Below are 13,380 nucleotides of genomic sequence, written 5' to 3' on the forward strand. Positions count from 1 at the left end.
GTTATATAATAATACAATACAATAGCAGAGTTGGAAGGGACCTTGGAGGTCTTCTAGTCCAACCCCCTGCCTAGGCAGGAAACCCTATACCCTTTCAGAAAAATGGCTATCCAACATCTCCTTAAAGACTTCCAGTGTTGGGGCATTCACAACTTCTGGAGGCAAGCTGTTCCACTGATTAATTGTTCTAACTGTCAGGAAATTTCTCCTCAGTTCTAAGTTGCTTCTCTCTTTGATTAGTTTCCACCCATTGCTTCTTGTTCTACCCTCAGGTGCCTTGGAGAATAGTTTGACTCCCTCTTCTTAGTGGCAACCCCTGAGATATTGGAATACTTTCGGACATTTCCTGATCACTTCCTTGACATGGCTTCTCTGACTTAGCAGCTACTTAATATAGTTGGTGTTGTTTTGAATCTCATTCAGTCTGTTATCAAAAAAATTTTAGGTGAAATTTCAAATATTGGAAGAAATTACATTTGCTATTTTGCATGAGTATATGAAAATGAATTTTGTGGGAATTAGAAACATTTCTAGCCATATACATAAAATTAGTTTTCCTTGCCCTACCCCACAACCCAGGGGCAGGGATTAAAAAATGCAGTTCAAGAATTTTCTGGCTTGGAGAAATAAATAGGACTTGGCAGCAATGTTTTCCCTTATTTTGTACCCCAGGTACCTCTGTTATAGTCAGACCACTTTTTTTATTTCACCTTTAATAGGTATTATCCATGCAGCAGAAGAAAAGGACTGGAAGACAGCATATTCTTATTTTTATGAGGCATTCGAAGGTTATGATTCTATTGACAGCCCCAAAGCCATCACTTCATTGAAGTATATGCTGCTATGCAAGATCATGTTAAACTTGTATGTGATTTTTATTCTATCACATAAGGAATGCAACATGTACTTGTTTCCTTTTTTTATACCTGCACATAGGATAGTTGCTCTGATCAGATCACATGTTGCAGTTTGCAAAACTCTTGTATGAATAAGTTACATTTCAAATTAGGATGGTGGTTGAAGAGATACAGTATGAATACTAAAGGAGGAAAAATGGAGAATTAAAAGCCAGGAAAGGGGGCAAAGAAGGATAGAATATTTGCCCCTCTTCTGTTTAGACTTCTACATATTGGAATTGCATTATCACTGGCAAAATATTACCTATTTCAGCTCTGTTCTAACTTTAAGAAAGCTGGGCAGTGCTTGTTAGAAGCAAATCCTTAAGAAGAGTGAAAAGGCCAGTATATTTGAGTTGCTTGCCATCTAACAGAATTGAATGTTTTTATAACATGCTTCCCTAGTCAAAAGAGGATTTGATCTGATGAAGCTAAGTTGACTATTGACAACAAATGCAGGTCCTTGAAATATAACTTTTTATTATTTCTCAATTTTGAACAGCTGAGAGAAAGCAAAGGTTCTCTTGGTTTCTCTTCCCCAGGATGAGCAGGCATTTGAAAAAGAAAGCTCTAGAAACATTTTTGTCCAATGACTTCTATCAATACTGTCATTTGGTTTTTGATGTTGAAACATGGCAGAAATCTGCTTTGTGCTTTTGTTTATATTTATTGATCTTTTTATAATTCTGGCATTTGCAGTTGGCTAAAATAGTGGAATGCAGACGTTTCTGGAAAGCAGTGATTATATAGTGAGGTTCATTTGTAGCCTGAGTTCAGGGTCTCAGTAAATCAATATCTCTTTGCTTTTTTACAGACCTGAAGATGTCCAAGCATTGGTGAGTGGGAAGCTTGCACTGCGGTATGCAGGCAGACAGGTATAGAAATCCTGAACTACTTTTTTTGTTCCTGAAAATGTTTCCAATCCTAGCTGACTCCTGTTTAAAAAGTTTGCAAATTCTGCTCAAAACAGTTACAAATTTGTTCTGCCTCACATGTAATTCATTAGATGGCTTTTATGTATCCTGGGTATCTTGGGAGTCAGTTGGCATGTGCTCCCTCCTGGATGCAGAAAGATGGACCAGCAGCATTAATTTGGTAAGTCAACAAAATGGAGTTTGTTAACAAGTAGCATCCCTGATCTTATGTCATTGGATTACAACCTTTGAGCCCAATTGAACTCGAATGCCAGGGGCCTTGACTGGTGTGTGACTTGATGCAGCAGTTTCCTTTTGTTCCATTTCCTGGTCTGAGTCAGATGAGTCAAAATGGAGCAGATCTCTGGCATCTAGAGATTGGCAAGATTAGGGCAAATTAGGCTGCTTTGGAGTTGCTAAAGTGTGAAGTACTTCTCTGCTTTGGTGAGGGAGTTAAATTGTAGGACTCTTGAGATTTATAAAGGCTTTCTGCATTGTTGTCAAATCCAAGGATACCAAGTGAGTGTTTTGGCTGCTGGACAGATTACTGCCAGCTTTTAAGTTCATCAAGTGTTCTCAGCATTTCTTCTTGCTCACAATTAGGTAAGACTCCAAAGAGTTAATTACTACTCTTTCTAAGGCCTCACCTATATCATGGGTTTTTGGCATTATTTTAGGTGGATTATTTCAACTTTGCCTTGACAAGGATGCTAGAGTTACTGGGTTGCCATAGTTTCTATAATTTGGCATGCTGCCAATCAGAGGTGGGTTGCTAATCTTTTTACTACCGGTTTGGGTGTGCTCCGGGTGGGTGGGTGGAGCTTCCCGCCACTGCTACCAGTTTGGCTGATCCGGGCCGAACCTGCAGCAACCCACGTCTCCTGCCAACGCATGCATTGGGCAAGACAATATCTGAATGTGCTCATTTTCTATCCTGAAAAACACATAGTTGATATATTTGAAAAGGGCCCTTCAAAGGGCCCAAAACATGGAAGGAATTGTAGATTGGTTAAATGACAGCAAAATAATTTTATATCCTGCGCACTTGGATGCTCTTTAACAGCACTTTGAAAGAAATGGCTAAATGCCAGAATATAGTAATAGCTCTTCTAGTAAACCAGCACCAATTATTAACTCTACTAAGTGTAACTTTAAACAGCTTGATTCATTTGAATTATATAACTGCCTGTTTAGGTTTCTTTTTTGTGGAATGTGATGCTATAGATCAGCGATGGCGAACCTTTTTTGGCTCGTGTGCCACAAGTGGGGGGGAGCGCAGGGGGGTCGTGTGCGGGCATGCCGCACCCATAATGCAACGCGCGACACCCCCCCGTGCGCATGCACGCACAACGCGTGACCCCCCCCCCAATTTTACATGCTTTTTTCGCCCTCCCCAGGCTCCAGAGACTTTATAGGAGCCTGGGGAGGGCGAAAAGAGCCTCCCCCATCCCCCCGGAGGCCCTCCGGAGGCTTCAGGGACCATCCGGAGGCTTCCCTGAAGCCTTCGGAACGCTTAAAACCACCCTCCGAGCAAACCGGAAGTGACTTCCGGTTTGCTTGGAGGGTCGTTTTAAGCGCTCCGAAGGCTTCAGGGACCATCCGGAGGCTTCCCTGAAGCCTTCGGAACGCTTAAAACGACCCTCCGAGCAACCCAGAAGTGACTTCCGGATTGCTCGGAGGGTGGTTTTAAGCGTTCCGAAGGCTTCAGGGACCATCCGGAGGCTTCCCTGAAGCCTCCGGAGGGCCTCCGGGGGGGCGGGGGAGGCTCTTTTTGCCCTCCCCAGCCTCCTATAAAGCCTCTGGAGCCTGGGGAAGGCGAAAAATGGCTTTTAAAAAGGTGAATTTAGTTGACCAGCGCGCGCATGCGCGCTGGCCAGCTGATAAGGCAGCGCCTCGCGTGCCCTGACAAATGGCTCCGCATGCCATCACTGCTATAGATCTCCCTTTATTTGATCTTATTAGTCTTTATTTGGTTTCCCCAATAGATTCCGTTCATGACTAGCTGTGGGCTGTTCACTGCTATTGCCAGTCTTTTAATGTGGAAACTGTTAACATATGTGCAAGTTTTGCCCAGGAGTTTCAAAAACTATTTTGTAAGAAGTCCACGTTCTTGTTTATAGATGGTTAATATTCAACGATAGAAAGTACTGTTTGTGTAGTCAGTCGGCATCACCTGGCAACAAGGTCTGTTGTAAATTCCTTTCAGAGTTGTTTGTCTTGCTCAGCCCTCACTGAGGATGTATTTTTCTGGAGAAAAAATTGCTGCTTCAGGGTGGGAAGCTAAGGGAGCATTCTGATCACCTGGTTCCTTGTTTATGAGAGGTGGACATCTCTAGAAATGGTTGCCTTTCAAGTTTTGTTTCCAAATCCCAATTCAAATGGTCATATGTATTTTAGGTGTGAATAAAGTAAGTAGGATTTGTCTTGTTAGTTTTATTTACAGTTTACTTCTCCGGGTGGAATCATATGTTTGCTTTCTGATTTAGATAGAATCTGGACTCCTTTTGTTGCATGGGGGGGGCGAGGGGGGCAGAATTTTACTTTTATCTTGAGAGGTTAAATTAGATTGAATTTTAGGATTTTCAGGATGTTAGAGCTGTCTAATCTTCAAGGGAGCAATAGGGATAGTTAACATTGAGCAGCAGATTGAAATAAAAGAAGGATAATATATAGATAAAATGAGAACAAAATACCAAACAAATAGATTATCCTGTCAGCTCATCTGGGCCATTTTCCTACTTCCAATACTAGCTAGCACTTCTGTTTTTTAATGAGTTTAGATAAGGAGTGTCAAACTCCCGTCATCATGGTGGCGTCATGTGACATATTGGGACTGTTTTCCCCTTCGCTAAACCAGGCGTGGGTGTGGCCAGTGTGTGACGCATCCGGCCCATGGGCTGTGAGTTTGACAGCCCTGGTTTAGATCCTCATTGATGGACTTCAGTTGCAGAGAATACTTGTGGGCTTTCAGGTACTTCGTTGTAGCAGCCTAAATTTCTGCTTCTTTGTTGGGGTTATTTTGTCTTGATAGTGTTTTTTAAAAACTTAATATGAATGATTCTGTGATTTAGCAACTGCTTGAGTTAAGTGAGGGCAGAAGAATTAAAGCAGTCTTAGTATTTTCATCAAGTATCCTTCCTGAATTACATTATGTCCAAGTAAATCATTTTTCTCACATGTGAACATTACAAGCACTACTTGTATCTAATGGTTCAGACGAATATAAATGTTGGCTCTACACTGTTTTACAGACAGAAGCACTGAAGTGTGTAGCTGAAGCCAGTAAGAATCGGTCATTGGATGATTTCAAAGAGGTAAGCAAACATAATAAGGAAAACGGGTTGAATATCTTTGGGTTAGATTAATCCTTAGTCTTAGAAAAGGAACTTCTACACTGGGAAGCATTAAAGAAAAAAGGGAGAGATGTCTTCACTATACCCAGCCTTTGAGTGTTTAAGAAACGCTTGCTGAACCCATTTGGGACTGGGTGGAATGGGCTGTGATTACTAAGCCCAGAGTTTCTTTTTTAAAAAAAACCATGTTTTATTTGCAGCTTTCTTTTCACACCATACATATTTTGTGGACAGTGTAATGACTGGGTCAAGTCTTTTAAACAATGTTCACAATAAAAATACAAATAGGTATGTGTAATCCTAATCTTCTAACTTCAACAATAGTATTCTCTTTTTATAATCCTTTATCATTTTCCCATTGATTCATTTAAACATATTTTAAGAATTACTCATTCCACCATAACTTCAATATTCAAAATACGTAGGATTACTAATAATGCCAAGTATTAACAATATTTAATCAATCCCAGGAGTGTATCTCAAAATCCCCACGCTTTCCAATCCTTAATATTTTAAATTCACAATATACTTTAACATACTATTAATTTCCATCTACTAGTCTTAACTTTATATCTATATCTATATCTATATCTATATCTATCTATCTATCTATCTATCTATCTATCTATCTATCTATCTATCTATCTATCTATCTATCTATCTATCTGTTGTGGCCCAGCCGGTGCCGCTGTCACCAGACTCCAAGAGTGATACTCCATACGAGTCAGCTACAGAAGAGATGTGCGATCCTGGACAGGATTCGGAGGCTGAGCAGGAATCCGAGAGTCTGGTCGGCCACCAGGTGGCGCCAGAGGCATGGAGCAGCGGTGAGAGCGAGAGGAGGAGGACTCCCGTTGCCCTGCCTTGGAGCAGCGGAGAGGATAGTGACTCAGGACTTAGTAGGGCGTTTCGGGATGCTCGTTTCCGGCGCGCCCACAAACGCAAGGAGCGTGGGCGTAATTATAGGCAGTAAAGAGCTCTCAGGTGCTGTTGGGAGACGCCCTTTTTAGGTTATAAAAGGGTTGACTCTGGACAGGCTCTGCGTAGCAATCAACAAAGGACTTTGGACAGCAACTCTAGTCTGGGATCCTGGCAAGCTGGATTGCTGCTTTTGTGTGTTCTGTCTTTGTGAGTTCTGTCTTGGTGGCTTGCTGCCACAAAGCCTCTTGTCTGTTGGTGTAATAAACCTTGTTCCCTTGTACTGTTCCGGAGTGTGTGTACTGTGTGGGCAACGGAGGAAGGGGGGGTCAGAACAGATTGATTGCTACCCCAAACGTATCTCCATTCAGCTATGATGGAGCAACTTCAGGCGGAGAATGCTCTCTTCGCACAGCAACTTGCCTTGCTAACAGCGCAGGTTGCACAGCTGTCTGCTCCTGCCAACCCCCCACCCCCCCAGCAGCAACGAAGGAAATGCCCAGTGGCCATGCCGGATAAGTTTGATGGCAGTCCGAAACTTTTCCCGGCGTTCCTGGGCCAATGCCGGTTGTTCATTGCCTTGAGAGCGGAGGACTTTCCCACCGACCAGACGAAGGTGGGCTTTGTGATAAGCTTGCTCTCAGGCACAGCAGCACGGTGGGCTACGCCTTTGCTGACTCAGCCGAGCCCCCTGCTGGATGACTTCCAGGGTTTTTGCACTCATCTTCGGCTGACGTTCGAAGACCCCATCAAAGGAGAAACAGCCACCAGACTCCTGAAAGAGTTGCACCAAGGGCGTGGTTCTTTACTGGACTACATTACCGAGTTTCGGCTGCTCAGTCAGGACTCTGAGTGGAATGAGCCAGCCCTTATGGATGCTTTTCAGGATGGCCTGTCAGAGGACCTGCAGGATGAGCTGGTGAGAGTGGACAGGCCTCCAACGTTTGACGCGTTGGTTCATCTATGCCTCCGGATTGACGGCCGGCTGCAGAGGCGGAGGCCTCGCCGAGCGTCCCGGGAGGTGCTGAGAGTGCCAGTTCCACGAGAGACTCCTGTCCCACGAGAGGAGCCCATGGAGTTGGGTGCAGCCAGACCCCGCTTGTCACGCACGGAGATGGAGAGACGGCGTGCAGGGGGGTTGTGTTTTTACTGTGGGGATCCGGGACATCTGGCTACGGGTTGCCCCAAGAAGGGAGGTAGAGGGGCTGCACGGTCTACGCCCCCCCCCTCAACGACGGACCTCCGTCTCGGGAAACGGGGAAAGCCCGATCTGAGGGAGACTTCGAGTCGGGCACAGGCTGGAACAGAGGCGGAGGGGCCTCCACGACATCTGATTCTTGCAGCGCACATTCTCTTGTCGGGTAGTCCGCAGGGAATACCAGCCCATGCCTTGGTCGATTCCGGGGCTACCACGAATTTTATGGATGCAGCGTTTGTCACGAAATATCACGTCCCTCTGTGCCCGGTAGACCCTCCGATGCGAGTGGAGACCATTGACGGCCGGGTGCTTCTGTCTGGGCCCATCAAGAACGCCACGCAGCCTTTGTGCCTGATCCTCGGGGAGCATGAGGAGGCCATTCAATTTTACGTGGCTTCGGGTCTGCATTTCCCCGTGGTGTTGGGCTTGGCTTGGCTGCGGGCGCACGACCCTCAGATCTACTGGTCGCAGAACCGCATCTCGTTCCCGTCCTTGCAATGCGTGGACCATACCCGTCATGTTTGCGCGGCTCAGGTGCCCAGTTCGGCCGAGGTGACAGTGCCGCCGGATTTAGCGGAGTTCGCGGACGTGTTTAGCGAGCAGGAGGCGGATCAACTGCCACCGCACCGGCCTTACGACTGTCCCATTGACCTGGTACCTGATGCGAAACTCCCGACGGGCCGCCTATACTCCATGTCTGAACCGGAGTTGGCCGCATTGCGGGACTTCCTTGACAAGAACCTGGCCCGGGGTTTTATCCGGCCTTCGTCTTCGCCCTTGTCTGCCCCGGTTTTGTTCGTCAAAAAGAAGACCGGGGATCTAAGACTTTGTTGCGATTACCGGCGCTTGAACGCCATCACGATCCGTAATCGCTACCCGTTGCCTCTGATTCCCGAGTTGTTGGAGCGGCTCCGGGAGGCCGTGGTGTTTACAAAACTGGACTTACGTGGAGCTTACAATCTGGTCCGAGTCAGGGCGGGGGACGAATGGAAGACAGCCTTTGGCACCCGATACGGACATTTTGAGTATACGGTCATGCCGTTCGGGTTGACCAATGCCCCAGCTGTCTTCCAACATTTTATGAACGATATCTTTCGGGACCTTTTGGATCAGTTTGTCGTCATCTACCTGGACGACATCTTGATCTACTCTACGTCCCGGAAGGATCATCAACAGCACTTGCGTCAGGTCTTGCAGCGCCTTCGAAAGCATCGCTTGTTTGCCAAGCTGGAGAAGTGTCAGTTCTGGCAGACCACCATCGAGTTCCTGGGGCATCGTATATCCCCTGAAGGAATTGCGATGGAGCCAGGCAAGGTGGAGGCATTACGAAGTTGGCAATCTCCTCGACGGATGAAAGACGTTCAGAGACTCCTCAGGTTTGCCAACTACTACCGGTCCTTCATCCCCGGCTTTGCTTTCTTGACCGCGCCCCTCACTCGACTCCTGCAAAAGAAAGTGCCGTTTCACTGGGGGTCCACGGAACAACAAGCGTTCGTCGCCTTGAAGCGCGCTTTTACAAAGGAGCCGATCTTGAAACACCCTGATCCCCATCGCCCCTTTGTAGTCGAGGCGGATGCGTCCGACGTCGCGGTGGGGGCGGTGTTATTGCAGGCTCACGCCCCTGATGGCACCCTTTTCCCTTGCGCCTATTACTCTCGGAAACTCAATCCTTCCGAGAGCAATTATACCATCTGGGAGAAGGAGTTGCTGGCTATCAAGGCGGCGTTCGAAGCCTGGCGACATCACCTGGAGGGGGCCAGGCATCAGGTCGAAGTCCGGACAGACCATCGGAATCTGGAGTTTTTGACAACAGCGCGGAAGCTCAATCAGCGCCAGATCCGGTGGTCTCTGTTTTTTGCCCGGTTCCACTTCAAGGTCACGTATATCCCCAGTGCCTTGAACCAGAGGACGGATGCCCTATCTAGAAAGCCGGAGTACTCAGACCCTGCTGACTCCCTGCCCCCCCGGACGGTCCTACCCGTCGAGTCCTTCGCTGCAATCCAGGAACCCGTGGATTTACGGTCGTTGATACGGAATGCGCAGCGAAACGACGAGTGGGTGGAACAACGGCGGGCAGAGGTAGGGCCGACATCCCCGTGGACCTTTGACGAGGACCTTTTGAGGTATCGGGATCGGCTCTACGTGCCTGCAGGACCGCTCCGTGGATTGGTTCTCTCCCAATGTCATGACACTCCCGCAGCGGGACACTTTGGCCTGTTCAAAACTTTGCACCTGGTTTCCCGTACGTTTTGGTGGCCTCGCCTGCGACATGACGTGCAGACGTACGTCACGTCATGTGTGCAGTGTCGACAGGCCAAATCAGCGACGGGAGCTCCTCCAGGCTTGCTACAGCCATTGCCGACCCCGGACAGACCCTGGGGAGCCGTGTCCATGGACTTCTTGACGGAACTGCCTCCGTCGTCCGGTTTCACTACGGTCCTAGTGGTGGTGGACATGCTCACCAAGATGGCGCATTTCATCCCCTGCCGGAGATTGCCGACAGCCCGCGCCACCGCCCGCATGTTCATCCAGCACGTGTTCCGGCTGCACGGCCTACCTGACCGGGTCGTCTCCGATCGTGGTACACAATTCACGGCCCAGTTCTGGAAAGGGCTGATGGCCGCTCTTGACGTTCAAGTTTGTCTGTCCTCGGCGCACCATCCCGAAACCGATGGAGGGACGGAGAAGGTGATTGGGATTCTGGAACAATATCTGCGCTGCTTCGTGAACCAGCAGCAGAACAATTGGGCGGAGTACCTCGCCGTGGCGGAGTTTGCGTTCAACAACTCGCAGCACTCCTCCACACGGACGATGCCTTTCATGGCGAACGTCGGGTACCACCCTCGTTTTTTCCCTCTCACCCCCGTGGACTCTCCGGTCCCCGCAGCACAGGATTTCCTCTCTGAGCTTCAGGCGGTTCACCAGATGGTGCGCCGCTACTTGAATCAGGCGAAGGAGGATTACAAGCGGGTGGCGGACAGGTCTCGCCGTGCGGTGCCGGAATTGGCCATGGGTGATCGCGTGTGGTTGTCCACGCGGCATCTTCTGTCCCACCGGCCTACGAGGAAGTTGGACCACCGGTATCTGGGGCCGTTCCCTGTGGAGGCCGTTATCAATCCGGTGGCCTATCGCCTGACCCTCCCGCGCTCGATGCGAGTACACCCGGTGTTCCATCGCTCGCTCCTGATCCCTGAGCGGTCGGATTGTCCTCTCCGACGTCCCTCTTCAACCCTGCCGTCGTCACCTGACGTGCACGCACGGCCATCACACAGAGTGACCCGGATCCGTGACTCGAGATGGCTGAAGGGTCGGTTCCAGTATTTGGTCGACTGGTCGGACGAGGACTCAGACGGGGGGTCCTGGACCGATGCGACGGCTGTGCATGCTCCAGCTTTGGTGCGGGCCTATCATGGACAATTTCCCTCTCGACCGCATCCCGAGCGTCAGGCCCGGGGGAAGGGCCCTGCGGTGAGGGATAGTGTTGTGGCCCAGCCGGTGCCGTTGTCACCAGACTCCGAGAGTGATACTCCATACGAGTCAGCTACAGAAGAGATGTGCGATCCTGGACAGGATTCGGAGGCTGAGCAGGAATCCGAGAGTCTGGTCGGCCACCAGGTGGCGCCAGAGGCATGGAGCAGCGGTGAGAGCGAGAGGAGGAGGACTCCCGTTGCCCTGCCTTGGAGCAGCGGAGAGGATAGTGACTCAGGACTTAGTAGGGCGTTTCGGGATGCTCGTTTCCGGCGCGCCCACAAACGCAAGGAGCGTGGGCGTAATTATAGGCAGTAAAGAGCTCTCAGGTGCTGTTGGGAGACGCCCTTTTTAGGTTATAAAAGGGTTGACTCTGGACAGGCTCTGCGTAGCAATCAACAAAGGACTTTGGACAGCAACTCTAGTCTGGGATCCTGGCAAGCTGGATTGCTGCTTTTGTGTGTTCTGTCTTTGTGAGTTCTGTCTTGGTGGCTTGCTGCCACAAAGCCTCTTGTCTGTTGGTGTAATAAACCTTGTTCCCTTGTACTGTTCCGGAGTGTGTGTACTGTGTGGGCAACGGAGGAAGGGGGGGTCAGAACACTATCTATCTATCTATCTATCATCTATATATATATATATATATATATATATATATATATATATATATATATATATATATATATATATATATATATATATATATATATATATATATATATATATATATATATATATATATATATATATATATATATATATATATATATATATATATATATATATATATATATATATATATATATATATATATATATATATATATATATATATATATATATATATATATATATATATATATATATATATATATATATATATATATATATATATATATATATATATATATATATATATATATATATATATATATATATATATATATATATATATATATATATATATATATATATATATATATATATATATATATATATATATATATATATATATATATATATATATATATATATATATATATATATATATATATATATATATATATATATATATATATATATATATATATATATATATATATATATGTTGGTTTTGTTGTATTCGGGTCTTTTCCCGTGTAAGGTTGAGATTGTCTTTGCAGATGTTTGGTAGGCGGGATAGCTTTAAGGTGCTGGAAAAGGGAAGAAGTTTTTTCTTTTTTTCTTACTGCGTTCTTGTGTTATGTGATGCGTGCATTTATCCTCCTGTTTGTTTGTCCTATGTATATTGCTGGGCAGATTTTGCATGGTATTTTGTAGATTCCTTGGTTTTCTTTACCTTAAAGACACCTTAAAGCTACAGGACATGAAATCAACTTTGAAGGAGCCAGGTTAATCTCCAAAACAGAACACCTCCACAAGAGAATAATCATGGAAGCCATCGAAATAGAGAAACACCCCCACAACATGAACAAACGTGATGATACCTCCCGCCTACCAAACATCTGGAAACCAGCCCTAGCCAAGAAACGAACACCACCCACCACCCAAGCCGTTACAATACAAAACAACAATGCACACACAGCCTGCACCAATCAGCACCAATCTACCAATCATGATGCAACCACACAACCAATCATTCCACTTACTGAAACAAAGCCAGCACCCCATCCCCTCCCACCAAGACTTACAGAAAGACGCCAGCTCCGTTCCCATTTTAAGCCCACGCTTGAAGATGGCAGGTGAGATCCTGCCGAAACGTTGCAAAGACAATCTCAACCTTACACGGCAAAAGACCCGAATACAACAAAACCAGCATACCTACACCCGTGAAAATCTACGAAAACAAACATATATATATATATATATATATATATATATATATATATATATATATATATATATATATATATATATATATACATACATATACATATACATATACATACATATACATATACATATATACATACACACATATATGTGTGTGTGTGTGTGTTGTATTTGTGCTGATAAATAAATAAAGGGAGACTAGTATAGATCTATTTCAAGCTATTTAGCTCTTATCAGCTAGCCATACCCTTACTGGGATTTGAACCTGGGCTGTATTACATATTAGGCAGGAGTCTTAGCCACTAAGCCACAGGCTCTCCTCCTTATCAGCTGAGCCAGGGAAATAGGTATGTATTTGTGTTACAACCCCTGGTATGCCCAAATATGGGAGGGAGCTCACTACTCCCCCTTTCTGTCCTTCGGCTCATTACAGAAGACCATAAAGGGAGACTAGTATAGATCTATTTCAAGCTATTTAGCTCTCATCAGCTAGCCATACCCTTACTGGGATTTGAACCTGGGCTGTATTACATATTAGGCATATTAGTCTCCCTTTATTTATTTATCAGTACAAATACAACACAAATATTAAAAAAAAGGCAACATTAAAAATAAAAATATGGTTTTCTGCCTGGATGGTCTTCTGTAATGAGCCGAAGGACAGAAAGGGGGAGTAGTGAGCTCCCTCCCATATTTGGGCATACCAGGGGTTGTAACACAAATACATACCTATTTCCCTGGCTCAGCTGATAAGGAGGAGGGCGATGCCATTGTCCTGTTCTGTGTCTTGGTTTTTTGGGGGAG

The 13,380-nt window shown here is 46.1% G+C and overlaps 1 protein-coding gene across 2 annotated transcripts in view; it reads left to right on the plus strand.

Moving 5' to 3' along the window:
- The window catches only part of LOC309400490 (26S proteasome non-ATPase regulatory subunit 11-like), a 145,745-nt gene that overhangs the window by 76,521 nt on the left and 55,844 nt on the right, over window positions 1-13,380 (plus strand). For both annotated transcript variants that reach the window (XM_081969013.1, XM_081969012.1), the window contains exons 7-9: window positions 720-864; window positions 1,711-1,771; window positions 5,062-5,124. In XM_081969013.1, the coding sequence (XP_081825139.1) occupies window positions 720-864; window positions 1,711-1,771; window positions 5,062-5,124 (269 nt within the window). The remainder of the gene's footprint in view (window positions 1-719; window positions 865-1,710; window positions 1,772-5,061; window positions 5,125-13,380) is intronic.

This window comes from Natrix helvetica (genome assembly GCF_964273705.1).
Source record: "Natrix helvetica genome assembly, chromosome: W".
Taxonomy (NCBI): Eukaryota; Metazoa; Chordata; class Lepidosauria; order Squamata; family Natricidae; genus Natrix; species Natrix helvetica.